Source organism: Lepisma saccharinum, chromosome 1 (assembly GCF_977018435.1).
Source record: "Lepisma saccharinum chromosome 1, izLepSacc3.1, whole genome shotgun sequence".
In the NCBI taxonomy this organism is placed as follows: Eukaryota; Metazoa; Arthropoda; class Insecta; order Zygentoma; family Lepismatidae; genus Lepisma; species Lepisma saccharinum.
In genome coordinates this window covers 54268405-54285100 of record NC_139229.1, presented here as the reverse complement: position 1 = coordinate 54285100, position 16696 = coordinate 54268405, and the positions used below count along the sequence as shown (strand labels likewise).

Here is a 16696-nt window from a genome sequence, read left to right as displayed (position 1 = left end):
TCTCTCACACACACACACACATGCACTTTTCTCTTTCCCTCGTTCGCTTACTTTTCTCTTTTTCTCTCTTCTGTTCCCTTCCCTTTTGTCTATCTCTTTTTCTTGAGTTCTCCGTCCTTTTCTGTCTTCGTCTGTCACTTTTCTTCCCTTGCTTTTTATCCCTTAATTTATCTATTTTCGTGTCTCTCTTTCAATTCCTTTTCTCCCCCTCTCTCTGTCTCTCTTCCTCTGTCTTCCTTGCTCTACTCTTTATTTCCTACCTCCTTTTCTCTTCCTTTTCGTCTAATGTTTTCTCTTTCTCTCTTCCTTTCCTGCTATCTACCTTCCTTCCTCCTCCCTTTGTTTTTTCTTCTTTTATTTCTACTTTTTCATATTTTTTAATAATTTGTTGTAAATAGGCTTGATGATTTAGCATCTTTATTTTAAAAATGTAAGATTCCTCGAATATATAAAAATGTGTATCATGAAATAATTGTTTATTTAAAGACAATTTGTTTAGGCATTAAAAAATCGTCATTTTTGAGAGATAGATACATTTTTGGCAATGTTTATGTCATCTCGAGCATACTTTTCTGGCAGGCACTGGCATTGTATATTACATGTTGAGATTGTATTTTATTATTGTGCATTTCTGGATGTCTACTCGTAAGCAAACAATATTTCCAGGAAACAAAGTAGACCTTTAACAATAGTTCCTACCCCTATTTTTCAAGTTTTGACAGGCGAAAATTTTTCTCTTGCTGACTGAATTAAATCCAAGAGATTCTTGCTCTAGTATAAATAATTCAGAAAAGTTTAGTGTTCTATTTGGGAGGGAGAGGGTGGGCTAGAGCTCACCTCGCTTACCCAGTGGCGACGCCTTTGGTTGGTGACTAAGTTTAGTTTTGCAGACTGTTATGTATTGATGTAATTGTTTTTTTCTTTTTTTCAGCGAGTCGAGAAGCAGCATTCACATACGCCATTTCGAGTGCAGGAGTAGCCTTTGCAATAACGCAGGCGTGCAGCAGGGGGAACATCTCCACCTGCGGCTGCGACACCAGGCACAAAGGACGGCTCTCGGCGGCCGGTTGGAAGTGGGGAGGGTGCAGCGCAGACATTGGCTACGGGATGAAGTTCGCCAGACGCTTCGTCGACGCCCGCGAAATGGAAGGGGACGCCAGGAGCCTTATGAATCTCCATAACAATAAGGCAGGGAGGAAGGTACCACTCATTCATTTCTACTTCGCTATGAATTACCTCTTTTTCTCTCTCTCTCTCTCTCTCTCTCTCAACTAACAAGAGGAAGAGGCATTGTTACAGTCTACCGAAAGCAATGTAATGGTGCCGATGTTGGAAGCCAAAGGGTTTACCTAACTAGTTCAATTTTATACAAAAGAAGCTTCCAAATTTATTACTTTATTATTGCGAATACCGAACTACTTTCTCGAGTAATTGACAATAAAATACCAGTCCGCCCTTTTTAAAGTCCATTGACTTTTCTTTTTTTTTAACAATGAAATTCTTGTCTCTCTTGTTTTAGGTATATATAGATGACTCTTTTTTCTCATATTTTAGATAGGTAACTTCTCATCTTTTGAAGTTGATAACTCTTTTCCTTTTTTGTTGTAAGTAGAGCGCAATTTTCTTCTTTTAAGTAGAATTCTTCTTTTTATCTTGTTTAGGGTAGAGAAAATTTCAGTACATAGTTTATTTTCTACCTTGTGTTAATATATACCTACATGTGTGTGTGTGTGTGTGTTTACGTCATTTACGATGTTTAACTCTTGGGTTAATCGCGACGATGAATGGATGAAGGGACTAACAACGATAAATCCATGTGTTCGAACTTGGGACCTCTGGATTCTAAGTGCGCAAACACTGGAAAATTACAGCAGTTTCTTTCTCTCTTGTTTTAGATTGATTTTAGATATTTTTCTTTTTTTTTTTAGTAGATGCCTTCTTTTTCTCTTCATCTAGGCAGAGTGCTTTTATCTTCTGTTTCGTAGAATATTTTCCTTCTAGCTAGCAGAGAATTTCTTTTCACTTTTGTAAAGAGTTGTTTTGCCTTTTTTACTTCTTTCCTCTCTTCCTATAAGTGGAGTGTTTCTTGTTACGTTTTTATTTTTTACTTCATATTCTCCACAATTTTACCCCCCCCCCCCTCTCCTAATCAGAAGGTCTGCGCACGCCTATGGTGGCTAAGACTGTTCCCTTGCAATTCAGGGATCCCAGTTTGAACCTGGTGAAGGCACATTTCACAATAGTTGGCACCCTACTTTAAACTGTGGGTCCAGTCCCTATTAACCTGTTTATATCAAATGAATTTTAAACAAAACTTTCGTTCGTGCTAATTCCGTTTAGCGATAGATTGTAAAATAAGGGGGATGAATCCTTGGCCCGGAGCATATTTAGTTATACGTACACTATGTTTCAGCATTTGCTACATTGTTGCCTGAGTTCCCGTTTTTCCTGTTTTTCTTTATTATGACATACCCTAATATTGCGCACGGGGTGCAAGGACAGTTTACTTTCTCTTGGTAGACAAGGTTAGCATTAAGAGGCCTTGGTACGGGAGCAAAACTGACAAAAGTGGGGAGAAACTGCCCACCTACGCCCCCCTTAATGCCGTCCCTGCTCGTGAAAATATATTCCCATTGGTATCCCTCCATTAATTTCTTCGTGCCATTTGTCATCCTCATCGTCGCGATTAGCCAAAACTGGCAGAAAAACCGACGCCAAATGACGAGAAACCAGTCAACTCAAATCAAGTCAGCATTTCATCATCCATCCTCATTGTCGCGATTAACCGAAGGGGCAGAAAGGTAACGTCGAGTAGCGCAAAACGGAAGTAGAGACAATGTTCCCCCTCCGCGAGGCGATGCGATTCGAGACCAGAGCGTGCCAAGTCTCGTCTCGGTTTCCTTGACGGAGCAAAGCGGAGCGCTGAGGTGTTGTCAGCGTCCGAGCGCGCGTGGAGGAACCACGAGAACCCGGGAGGGACTGGTAATTATCATCTCCACGGCCCGACATGTGATTTATAGCGCCATCAGTTATACGCGGCCGACCGTACTTGTTAAGACGTATTTAAGAGTCTTCTTTACGAGAACAAAAAGCTAACGCTCTGGACAAGAGCTTTCAATTTTTCTTCCGCTTAGAAAGCGCACGGCAGGGAAAAGGATCCCTTTTTTTATTATTATTTTCCTGTCTTCTTTTTTTTCTTTCTCTTATTTCAGTTTCTTTCAGAAAGGTGACACGTTTGTACCCTTGAGGAATGTAGCTGAACAACCGGTGTCACTTTTCGAGTAATTCAGGTAATTCAACTGGTTTTATGCTCTTGTCCTAGGACTTACATGCTACCGAGTGCACAATTATACCTATGTAGTTAAGAAGAGTTTCCCCCTTCTTTCGAACAGTGTATTCGATTTTTAAGTCCACTTTATGCACAGATAGGCTAATCTGAAATGGACCTGCAGTTTAGTGAGATCCGAACCACTATGTGAATCCTACCGACATCGAACCCAAGATTACAGGGTGATGACGTTACCACTACGCCATCCAGGAGGCCCTTTTAAGTAATATACTCCCAGCTCTCTTCATTAATTTTATTAGCCGACCTCCGTGACAGAGTGGTTAGCACAGCGCGCTACGACACCAGAGATCACAGGTTCGAATTCCGACCTGAACATGGGTGTTCCCTGTGAGTGTCCCTTCATCAATTTTCTTCATCAATTTCATCATGTCATCACTCATCCTCATCTTCGCGATTAGTCAAAAGTGACAGAAAAGTGAAGTAAAATAAACCAAATCAATCAATTATCAAGTTTATTTACAATTTAGTATAGCATATCCTTCCATATTCCAAGCTACATAATGAAAAGAAGAGTGATTTTGTTAGAAACAAGTTTCAGGAACCATATGGCGTGAAGAGGGTTGCCAGAAATTGACGAGAGTAAACGTCGCGGCGCCCCTTGAAACGATTGTCGCCATATTAAATTAATATTACTGTTAATTTGCAACAAAGTACAAGGTGACATAGTTCTTCTCTAACTATGATCGTTTCTGCAAGATTCAGAGATATGTAATTTTTGCTTAAAATACACTTATTGATTATAATCGTTTCATGACGCTGCTGTATGTATTATGCAAGTGTCGAATAATAATTGGATGTAGTATGTGTAAAGGTGTTTCGAAAATAGGAAACGGTCACTATCGGGAAATATATGTTTGGTATTTCCATCAACTTATTATGAGGGGAGGCTCTACCCTTTACAAAGTATTTTGAATGCTATATTTGCTAGAAAATGGAGAGAAATAATTATATTGACCTATCTTCTTAAAAAAAGTCAAGACCCTCCAAAAGGGGACTCTGACCTCCATAGCGCTTAAGGGTCCATCGATTAGCCTATCTGATCATGAAATGGACTGAAAACAAACAGGCACGGGTGTAGCTCCACGGGTCGGCCATTTTCTTGACCGAATCGCCCACGTGCTGTTGCGCAACTGATGAATTCCTCAGAAAAAGACGAATCCACTGATGTCACCGATTAACAAGCTGCGTGAAATCACCCAGGAGACTCCCTGACAAATATTTATGGCTGACAAGAGATACAGGACTGGTCCGTCTTAATGGTTATCTCTTCATCTGCATCGCATCGTTATTCCTCTCGTCATGCAGTTAGGAGTAATTGGCACTTGCGGGGACAACAATTGATAGAGGGCGTCTTTGCTGTCCATAACTTATGGAGACGTTTGTTTGTGTATGCTGGAGTATCGAATATAATGTATTACTCAGCACCCAGAAGAGACAATGATATAGAGCACGGGGGAAATAATTGGTAAACCAAGACTGCCAAGCTAAGCAGCAATTGAGAGATTATTTCAAAGTACAAGTGTAACGATTTCAACCGTGGGTACTGATTAAAGAAAATCCATAAATCTGTCCATTGGCACTTCCTCTTGTGGTATCCTGTTTCACCAACAATGAATATTGCCCAGCCGGTTCTCCGGTAGGTGTTGTCGACTGTTGACATATTTATCTGCAGCCACCTGCCTCGTTAACCATTCTCTGTGCAGCGTTTGTGATGTAGTGTTAACATGAGTGTACATGAAAACACATGTAACACCGTGAAGGATTGTTAAGGCACGTCGGTGTCCTACCCAGCAGTCTTTGCGCGCCTCAAACTGGCCTGGGCGACCTTCCCAAGAGGCGGGTCGCCAATTGAACGTTGGGAATAGAATGTTAGTCGGTGCCAAGAGATGAAAATTGATACGGTGATGATTTTTTTAAGCTTTTGCAAACCAATTGTTATGATAAATTTCACCTTTCATACGTAACGCGTGCCCGAAGACTAGCATTTTTAATTAAAAATGAAGTAAATAAGTGTGTTTCCCTGGACAACGAGCTGTCCTAATACATAGCCCATGTAAATATATATTAAAAAGTTCCACGTGAGACTAAATAATGTAATCAGGTCCGTAGCCAGAATTTTATTTCGGGGCGACTCATCCCTTATCAGAAGCCGCAATCTAAAGGCGAAAAAGAAAGGGATAGATGCCCTGAAGATGAATTTCTTATCATACAAGATGTTTAATCCTTCTAAGGAAGTAAAATTAATTACCATTATATACTATATTCTCAACGAAACATTTATCCTGTACAACCATTCGCTATAGAAACAGATGGCCAGATGACTGAGCAATTCGTTGCCACAACAACCATTTCTTCACTATGGAAACAAATGCCCGTTGCCATGACCACTATTTCTATCCTGGGCAATAATTCCCTATGGAAACACTATGACAATGAGTTGGAGTTTTAAGTCCACTTTATGCACAGTAAGGCTAATCAGGACTGGACCTACGGTTTAAAGTGGGATCCGAACCACTGTGCCATGTGCCTCCACCGGGTATCGAACCCGGGACCTAACAAAGAATAAGTAAAAGTTGGCACTATTTCATATTGTTTAGACGTATTTCTTCTGATAGAAGACCGAAAGTCATACTCCGAGTTAAATATATCAATACTTGATGGGAGGTCATTACATTGTGTGGGAAGTCTGTAGAAGAGAGATCTTTTTTGAATTTCTAGTCTTGGATTTCTTATGTAAAATGAGCTTGTGTTGTGTGTTTGTGCGCATCGGGGCAACCATTGGCTGTCTAAACATATCTCCAAGCTATTCGTTAATATGACGATCATTTAGATCCTGTGCAACCATTAGCTAAGGAATCAGATGTGCGAGCTATTTGTTGATATAACGACCATTTTTCTCCTAGTCAACCATTCCTTACGTAAGCATAAATGCCAGCTGTTGGAGCCTGTGACGATCACACACGATCCTGGGTTACCATTCGTTGTGGAAACACATGTCCGAACTACTCGTTCCTATGACATTTAACATTTATATCTAGGAAATCTATCCGCTATGGAAACAGATGTCCTACCTATTCGTTGTCATTGCGATCATATATATCCTAGGAATAAAATTCCCCATAGAAACATGTTCGAGCTGTTCGTTGCTATGAGGACCATATATACGTATATCCTGGGCAACCATTCGCTATGGATATAGATGTCCGAAATACTCGTTCCTATGATAACTATTTATATCCCTGGGAATCATTCGATTTGAAAACGGATGTCACTGCTATTCATTGTTATTTCAACAATTCATATCCCTGGCAACAATTCGATATGGAAAGACTTTTCCGAACTATTTGTTGTTATGACGACCATTACACAACCATTCTCTATGAAATGTATGTGCGTGCTATTTGTTGCTATGACGACCAATTATATCCCGCAAACTCATGCGCTACGTAAACATGTGTCCAAGCTATCCGTTGTTATGACAAGCATTTATATCCTTGGCAACCATTCGCTATGGAAACAGATATCCTAAATATTCGTTGCTATGGTATTCATTTTTATATTGACAGAAATTCACTATATTAACAGATGTCGGAGTTATTCGTTACTATGACAACTATATTGGGTATATTTACGCAAACTCATGCGCTACGTAAACATGTGTCCGAGCTATCCGTTGTTATGACAAGCATTTATATCCTTGGCAACCATTCGCTATTGAAACACATGTTCGAACTGCTCGTTACGATGACGACCATTTATATCTCGGGAAACCATTCACTAAGGAAACAGATGTCCGAGCTATCTGTTGCTATGACGACCATTTATATCTTGAGCAATCATTCGCTATGGAAACATATATCCTAGCTATCCGTTGTTTTGACGACCATTTATATCCTGGGCAATCCATTCGCTACGGAAACAGCAGCTGTCCAAGCTATTCGTTGCTTTGACGATCATTATATCCCGAGCAATCATTCGCAATGGAGAATATGTCTGACATATTCATTGCCATGACGACCATTTGTACCATTGCTTTTTATTTTATTGTTATTTCTTATTTTACGTCCCCCTTTGTTGGCTAATCGAAACAATGAGGATGATTAATCATTAAATGAAATTGATGGAAGGATACTCCTATTGGAAAATCCAATCCCAGGCTCAGAACCTGTGGCGAATCGTCCACTCAAATTTGTGTATTTAGTCCACTGTTATTGGAAGCATAGTATCATTGTATTACCTACAAGTTCGAAAGGGATGATGGCAAATATTTGTCAATGATACTTGATCCAATGCGGAACACCATGTACTCGTAGAGTGTATGTAACTCTCTGGACTGAGTTTCGAGACTAATGGTTATTCTTCTCCCCTTGCAGGCTGTGAAGATGAATCTCCTAACGGAATGCAAATGCCACGGGGTATCGGGTAGCTGCACCATGAAGACTTGTTGGAAGACCCTGCCTCCGTTTCGGCAGATAGGAGACCACGTGATGCTGAAGTATCAACGTGCCAAGGCGGTTCTATCCGTGCAAGGAAAGAGGTTAAGAAGACCTCTGTATCTGACGCTGAAGAAGTCTCGAAGACCCCACAGGAAGCCACGGAGATCTGAGTTAGTGTACTTGAACAAGTCCCCCAACTACTGCGAGAGGGACTTGTCGAAGGGGTCGCTGGGGACAGAGGGGAGGAAGTGTAATAGATCATCCAAAGGTAAGTTTGGCATTGTTACATATTCTGTTGTTGTTGATATTGTTACAATGCAAAAGCATGTACCCAGTACTGTAATTCTAAAATTTTCACAGGGTTTGGTGTTTTCTTTAACTTTTGGATCATGTTTCCATTAAATATAAATAATTTTACTTCTACAAACATTGCCATTGGGTGTAGAATACTTTTGATGATATTGATGAATACCCATGACTGGCATGAAAGACATGTATCAAGGAAGCGAATATATAATGAAAAGTTCCATAAAAAAGTTCACTACTAGCATAAAATATCAATTAATCTTTCATAAGCATTGTTTCCTTTTTTTGTACACACAACTTTCTATTATAACATGAACTTCATGGTCCTGTTATCATCTACAAGAAAATGCAGTGAGTTATGTATGAAAACTTCCTGTTGTAATGCTATTAGATTTTTAGGCTACAATTTAGAAAACCAGTTATAAATAATAAATAGTTGCATGAAGTTCCATTTTGTGTTATAGCCACTAGATTTGATGTTTCTGTAATATTTTAAATTGTTAGTTATGGCAAATATTTACTTTTACTTTGTACATTTTTATCTCGGAGCATATTTTCAACAATTTTCATGTCAATCTCTCATGAAATATGATCATTTGAGTTTTATAAGTGAGTGTTACTATAGTTATTTTATGACAGTTTTCATTGTAGAAACTTTGTTCTATACGTTTTTGGAACCTGAATAGTCGGATTTGTAGTAACTGCTATTACTCGGAAAACGTACATTTGTGTAAAAAAGAAAAAAAATACAATGTTAGTACATGTGATTTTAGTTTTAACGTATATCTTCAATTTAATGTGTTCATTCTTTGTTGCACTTCAGTTTTCCAAGATGTTTTCTTCACAGCAGGAACTGACGGTTGTGATCTGTTGTGCTGTGGAAGAGGCTACAATACCCACCAATTCACTCGCACATGGCAATGTCGCTGCAAATTCCACTGGTGCTGTTATGTCGAATGCAGCACCTGCAGTGAACGAACAGAGGAATATACATGTAAGTGATAGTGCCTCTGCAGTAAACTATAGGCGTGTAATGGATACCAGTTTGTTTTGCACTGAACATCATCCATGAGGAAGGGTTTTACCAACTGTATCCATAACTTCACGTAACAGATTCAGTTAAGTGCACACATCCTCTGTGACGTCAGAGTGAAAATACTGCAGCATGAAGAAGTAAACTATGTTACCAGTGCCAATGTGTTTTGTAATTCTGTTCTACATGTCTTTTGTAGTGAATAAATTAATTATTATAGACTTTTCTGAGTGTTGCGTGTTAGTAAATGCCGAATGTTCTACCATACCAAGCAATTATTCAATTACATTGTTGAAATTATTGTACAAATTCTGTAAAGTAACTGTATCTCAAGTTTATTAATAATGTACTTTACGAACTATAGTAAATGTATGCAAAATTGCAGAACTACATAATGAGATTCTTTAATATGTAAGATAATTTGTGTGTGCACATAATTTTATGCCAGATAGCAAATGATCAAATCCTGTATCCATTGTACTACCAAAAATGTGGTGTATATTTTTCATACATTTCGCAGAATAATGTTAAAGCAGGTATTCTGTAAATTGTGCATTAGACTTTCTTGTTAGCAATATAGTTTACGCACAAGTTACATAAGATTTTCATTAGATAAATATGGGATGTTGCGTTATAAGAGTCCAGTTATGGTAATGAGTTTCTAACAAGCTTCGAACTTGAAAATTCATTAGTATTATTTATAGTAACCTACTACATAAAAAGACATTTTTGAACAAGTATTAAAACAATGTTTATTGAAGAAAGCCCCATATTTTCATTTCCACAAGTCTTCCCTTTACTATTATCCACAATTTCATTTTATTTTCTTTACTGAAATATTGATTCACCATTTAAAACAACCTAATGTTCTATTTATGTTACTACATTTCCTTACAGGACACGACATAGTTGAAAAAATTACATTGTGTTCATGTGTTGTTTATTACCTGTAATGAGCTATTTAGCACAAATCAACATTTTCATCTCATTATAAATCGTATGACATACATTTCTTTCAATGGGAAGTTCAATTTTTTAATATTAGCATATGATTAATTTTCTTTCTTCTTGATGTTTCAAACGTCAAAGGTTGTATAATAATAACTGTGTGACATACTGTTTCCGTTCCACATTAAGGTGGAATATATAATTGTAAATTCGCTTCTTAATTTATTGTATCTGTGAAATAGTGTTGCTTATAGAAAAAATGAAGATGTAATTTGTTGTATGAATGGTTGTGTGTGTGTGTGTCACAAAACTTGTATTCTTGAAAAATAAATTTTTGTATAGAGAAAGTGCATATCAAACAGCTGCTTTTGTCTGTTGGTAGAAGTAAAAATCGTATATGTAACACTTTCCAGCTACATGTTATGGGTTTATGCATTATTTTTAGTACCAGGTAAGGATCTTTTCTACGTTTAAACATAACATAACAAAATGTTAGGTTCTTACAATATTTTTATTTTAAAATATATTGAAATATTAAATAAGGGTACCCAGGGTGGACAAGTTTACTAAAGATGCAATCAGTATATATATATATATATATATATATATATATATATATATATATATATATATATATATATATATATATATATATATACAGGGCTAGCATAAATGATTCATTCGTTTTGAAAAGGCTATATTTCCAAAAGTATTACACGTACACACATGAAAGATATATGAAAATTACCACAAACTCACCAAGAATATACACCTTCTACAAATGTTCAATATGTGTCCCTTTGGTTACACGACACACGTCCAGACGAAACTCGAGCTCATTCCATACATTTTTTTATCATAGTCCTGTCAATGGACTGCACTGCAGCACTGATGCGTTCCACTTATTCGGGAACGTGAATCGTCATAATGTGCGATTCTGGGGCACGGAAAATCCACGTGCAGTCGTGACAGTTGAAAGAGATTCTCCAAAGGTGAATGTTTTCTGTGCAGTGTCACAAAGGAAGATGTATGGGCCGTTTTTCTTCGCTGAGCAAACTGTGACCGGTAAATGTTACCTGGATATGTTGCAGTTGTAGTTGTTCCCGCAACTCAGTGCTGACTTCAAGGATTTTGTCTTCCAACAAGACGGGGCACCCCCTCATTGGAACATCCCAGTTCGTGACTACCTAAACGATGAACTTCCGCATCGCTGGATTGGGCGTATTTGTGAGGATGACCTAGCTTTGTTCCCCTGGCCTCCCAGATCTCCTGATTTAATGCCCTGCGACTTCTTCCTGTGAGGGTACGTTAAGGACCTTGTATACGTACCCCCACTACCGCAATCCTTAGTCGAACTCAAAGAACGCATCAGTCCTGCAGTGCAGACCATTGACAGGACTATGGTACAAAATGCATGGAATGAGCTCGAGTATCGTCTGGACGTGTGTCGTATAACGAAAGGGCACATATCAAACATTTGTAGAGGGTGTATAAACTTGGTGAGTTTGTGGTTCTTTTCATATATCTTTCATGTGTGTACGTGTAATACTTTTGAAAATATAGCCTTTTCAAAACGAATGAATAATTTATGCTAGCCCTGTATATCAACATATACAATTTAAAATAATAGTCGCCCACCCATCTCTAGTCTTGATTACGGCGGTGGACTGCATATTGATGTCTTCATGTTGCAATGCTCTTCTTTCTATCTTCATAAGGATGTATCATTTACTTTGCCGTAAGTTGCCTGTTGTCACATGTCATATGTTTTATTTAAACTTCGGAATTTTTGGAACTTTACTTTTTGAAAGTGGCATTACTTTTTTATAGAGAACCAGTAAATGATAAATATATGTGACTTTTGTTTTTTTAAGAAAAGCAATTTTCATAGTTAAGAAATTGTATGAACAGAGAAAATTGCTGTTTAAAAATACACAAGTCGTTTGCTTTTCTGCTATTGCACCAACTGTTGTGGATTTTAACTTGTATTGTCTCGGCTCAATCGTAAGGAGTATCACAGAGATTATTATGTGCTTCCTCGCTTTACAGGTAATAAACGCAGGATCCTGAGTGAATAAAACTGTGGAGAATACTATAACCAATAATTTTAAGTGATGATGGAAATGGAAACTAATTTTTGCCACTTATTGCGACTGGACATTCCAACTACATTCAATGGAGATATGCAGATGTTATCGACTGTTGATACTTGCCTGACAATAAACATCAGACGCTCTTTTCTATACAGTAAATGCTTCATGGTGTTGTTAACACAACTAAGTAGTTCAAATAGTTTGTCTTTTTCAAGAATAAGCCCGAAGATATCACGCAAGCCCTTTGCTTTGCTCTTACTAGACTTGTAAATCCATGCGACACCGTCAATTGATTTTCTCAGTACATTCAAAATTTCAATAACCACAGAAAAATTTTGAGGGATTTCCAAGCAGTGAACTACTTGCTTGCAGAATGTCTTCGTACATACAACCTTGATGCATGCTCCTTAGTGTTTCTGTGACAGATTCTATCATTTTATTACCAGCATCAAAAGCATCAATTAGTGAAGCATTTTATCAGCTGGGCTTAATATGTCAACAATATTTTCATTAATATTAAGCGGGTTCTAAGGGGTGCTCCTTCCACGTAGTGCACCCAACAGTCAACCTCACTTCCACGTAGTACACCCTGGACTGCAGACTAACGCGGCTCTGGCGACTGGCCCCATGGCTAGTATCATTCTGTCTCGTTTTGTGTTTTGTCCTTATTTGTGCTGAGCGGCCTTTTTAGCCTCAGCTTTTAACCACGGTAAGGAAATTTTAGTTCTCAGACACGCTTTTATTTTTGTTATGATAAAAATTGCATGGACCCCGTATAGTGTGATGGGTTCAAAATAGCCTCAGTGCTGACGCACCCCAAAAAAATTATTCAAATTCAAATTAATATTAAGCAAAACCAAAAGAGGAATTATAATAGCTACAAGCAACCCAATACTTCCTACTGTGTCATTTCCATTGTCCACAAACTGTAAATTCCAAATATAGTCCTAGTCACTTCAATGCCCTGACTAGCGTTGCTCTAAAAGTCGCGAAAGGCACCTTCCCTCGTATAATTTGGCAAATTCTCCCTCCCCCTCTTTTTTAATTTTTTTTTTATACAAAACTATGCAACATAGAACTCTGTTCGAAAGGGTAATAACAGAAGATTCGTCCACACATTTAACAGTAACCAGTTGTAACCGATGGTTAAAGCCAGCGGCGTATCCAACATTTTCGAAAAGGGCGGGGATACGTATACTTTTTTAGTAGCCAGTCGCCTCATTTTGCCATCCTTTCCTGCCTTTGACGTTCTATTTTTTTGTAGGATTACTTGGCCAAAGGGGGAGGGGTTATGACCACCACCAACCCTCTACCTGGTTAAAGCAATAACTAACTAACTAACTCTCTAGCCTTCTTAAACCCGAAGGTTCATGGCTGCAGCAACACAGGCCTTCCATCTTTCCCTATCTTGAGCAAGATCTATATACTCTTTTCCATCCCTACCGATTTCCTTTAGGTCCATCTCAACGTTGTCCCTCCATCTTCGTCTTGGCCTTCCTACAGGTCTCTTACCATCAGGTTTCCCAACAAGAATCCTGTCAACTCCTCTTTCCTGGGCCTCCCCGATGGCGCAGTGGTAGCGTCGCCGCCTTGTAATGAAGGGGTCCCGGGTTCGATACCCGGTGGAGACACAAGTGGTTCGGATCCCACTTTAAACTGTAGGTCTAGTCCCGATTAGCCTTACTGTGCATAAAGTAGACTTAAAACACCAACTCAACTCAACTCAACTCCTCTTTCCTCTCCCATTCGTGCCACATGGCCTGCCCACCTAAGTCTTCTTGATTTAATCATTCTAATAATATCTGGACATGAATACAAATTATGTAGTTCTAAATTATGTAACCTTCTCCACTCACCTGTCTCCTCATCCCTTTTAGGTCCAAATATTTTCCTAAGGATCTTATTTTCAAATACTCTCAATTTATGTTCCTCTTTCAATGTAAGGGACCAAGTTTCACATCCATATAATACTACAGGCAAAATTACTGTTTTGTATATTTTAACTTTTAGTTTCTTAGATATTAAACGAGAAGACAAAAGTTTATGAAGAGAGAAGTAACATGCATTTCCTGAATTAAGCCTACTTTTTATTTCCTCTTTAATATAATTTTCATTTTTTAATATTACTCCTCTAAGTATTTGAATTTGGAAACTGGTTCAAACGAGTTGTTATCAATAATTAGATTTTGATTATTACCTAACACTTGGTTTCGGCCTGTAAGCATATATTTAGTTTTCTCTTTGTTAACTTCCAAACCTATCTTTTAGCAGTTTTGAAAAATATTTTAGCATTATTCTTAATTATATTCACATCATCCCCCAGTAAGTCTACATCATCTACATATGCTAACAACTGAGCCACACCATTTAATTTTAGTCCTTCTTTAGTTTCTTTTACCTTCCTAACAGCATATTCTAAGGCAAAATTGTTTTAACCCATCATGAATTGTAAATTTGTCAGACATATTAATACCCACACGAATTTTACTTTCTGTTTCACTGGTGCCTATTTTTATCATACTAACAAGCTTCTTAGGTATTCCAAACTCTACTAATATATTATATATTTTATCTCTTTTGACCGAATCATATGCTTTTTTGAAATCAATGAATAGCTGATGGACATTTTGATTATATTCCCACTTTTTTTAAGTGTCTGTCTGATGTGAACAATTTGATCTGTAGTTGATCTGTTACGTTTAAATCCACATTGATAATCACCTATAATTTCATTAGCATATGGAGTTAGTCTTGTTAAAAGAATGTTTGACAATATTTTGTATGTTGTTGAGAGTAGAGAAATTCCACGGTAATTATTGCAGTTCATTTTATCACCTTTTTTTAAACACAGGAATAATTATGGATTCTTTCCACTGTTGAGAGATGTCTTCTTTATTCCATATTAAACAAATTAATTTATGAATTTGACATATTAATGAATTTTTCCACCATATTTAATTAACTCAGCTGGTATTAAATCAATGCCAGGTGCTTTGTTATTCTTTAGCCTTTTAATAGCATCTTTAACTTCAGTCAAGTTAGGTTCTGGAACTAAAGGTTCTGCTGTGTGGACTTCATTTACTTCTGATTTATCTCCTACATGGACATTTAAAAGGTCATTAAAGTAGTTCTTCCATCTATTTAGAATATCGCTTGGGTCAGCTAGAAAATCACCGTCTTTATCTTTTATCAAGTTTACTTTAGGTTGCCACCCCTTTCTAAACTCATTTACACCTTTATAAAAATCTCTGATATTTTTATTTTTGCTGTTTGGTTAAAGCAATTGACATATGAAATTAGACAACCAGGTCGTTGATGGATTAAAGCTTGCACATCGTTCAGGATGAAGCACGAATGTTTCCAATACAATTTATGTAGCATTCAATGGTATTAGTGTACATAGAATTATATACTGTACTGTACAATTATACACGTACACCGTGGGCCAAAAGTCACGGACGGATGCTATTTATAGTGCAAGAACGCATAATTCGCAAGCAAAAGTAGTGTATATTGAGCGTTTCAAAATAGTACTTAGTAGGTATGGTCTTTTTTTACCAATTGAATATCACTTTTTGACATACTTTGACAATTTTTTGTCCATGTTTTAGCGTTTAGCGATGTTTTAGTACAAATTTTCACCATACTCATTTTTCCCCACTCGTACTTGGTAGGTATATCATGATGTTACGTGATACAACTTAACCTATCCTTTTTTTACGATTATTTAATTTTTTTACGATCCTAAGTGATATAACTTAACCTATCATTTTTTTTATTTATGCACCGTTTGAACGTTATTATTTGAGGATCATATTTTGTAGGTATTTTTTTTTTATCAATCGAATATAAGTTTTTGACATATTTTGACAATTTTTTGTCGATGTTATAGCGTTTAGCGATGTTTTAGTACAAATTTTCACTGCACTCATTTTTTTCCCTACTCGTACTTGGTAGGTATATCACGATCTTACGTGATACAACTTAACCTATCTTTTTTTTTACGATTCTTCACGTCGTAGGCGAAGGACTTCTCTGCAATTAGGATGACACTGCATGGGGTATCCTCGGGCAAGGCATCGTGGAACTTGCAAACACCCACTCTACAAAAATTCTACTATATGATCTTTCACTGGCTAAACTAACCTACAAATAGGAATTGACGGCACTGACTTATAAACCCACTGGGTCTTCTTGGCATGTTTTTTCATGATGTGTTGCCAGGCTATTGGACATCTTGGCGTATACAATATATATATTTTGAGAGGGGGGTTATAGCTTTTTATGCTGTACGAATACTAAAAACTTGACAGTGACAACCAACAGAGTAAATAAACCTACATGCAGAAACTAACAACACTAGTTTCTGACAGTGAATTTGAAATAAAATATTAAACAAAATACATGAGTAAGCACTGTGATTACAAATAATACCAGTGTTATACCCCCCCCCCCAACTCCAACTGCGCAACTGGGGAAAATAATTGTACAACAATTTGTACCTAATTGTACAATACTTGTACCTAATTGT

General features: G+C 37.5%; 1 protein-coding gene across 5 annotated transcripts in view; it reads left to right on the top strand.

The window, feature by feature from the left end:
• The window catches only part of Wnt2 (Wnt oncogene analog 2), a 181442-nt gene extending 171017 nt beyond the window's left edge, over nucleotides 1-10425 (top strand). For 3 of the 5 annotated variants that reach the window (XM_083131872.1, XM_083131847.1, XM_083131881.1), the window contains exons 3-5: nucleotides 932-1200; nucleotides 7723-8053; nucleotides 8915-10425. In XM_083131872.1, coding sequence (XP_082987998.1) covers nucleotides 932-1200; nucleotides 7723-8053; nucleotides 8915-9093 — 779 coding nt within the window. In that variant the 3' untranslated portion in view covers nucleotides 9094-10425. The remainder of the gene's footprint in view (nucleotides 1-931; nucleotides 1201-7722; nucleotides 8054-8914) is intronic. The other 2 variants (XM_083131864.1, XM_083131856.1) reach the window with 2 other exon arrangements.
• The last annotated feature ends 6271 nt before the right edge of the window (nucleotides 10426-16696 follow it).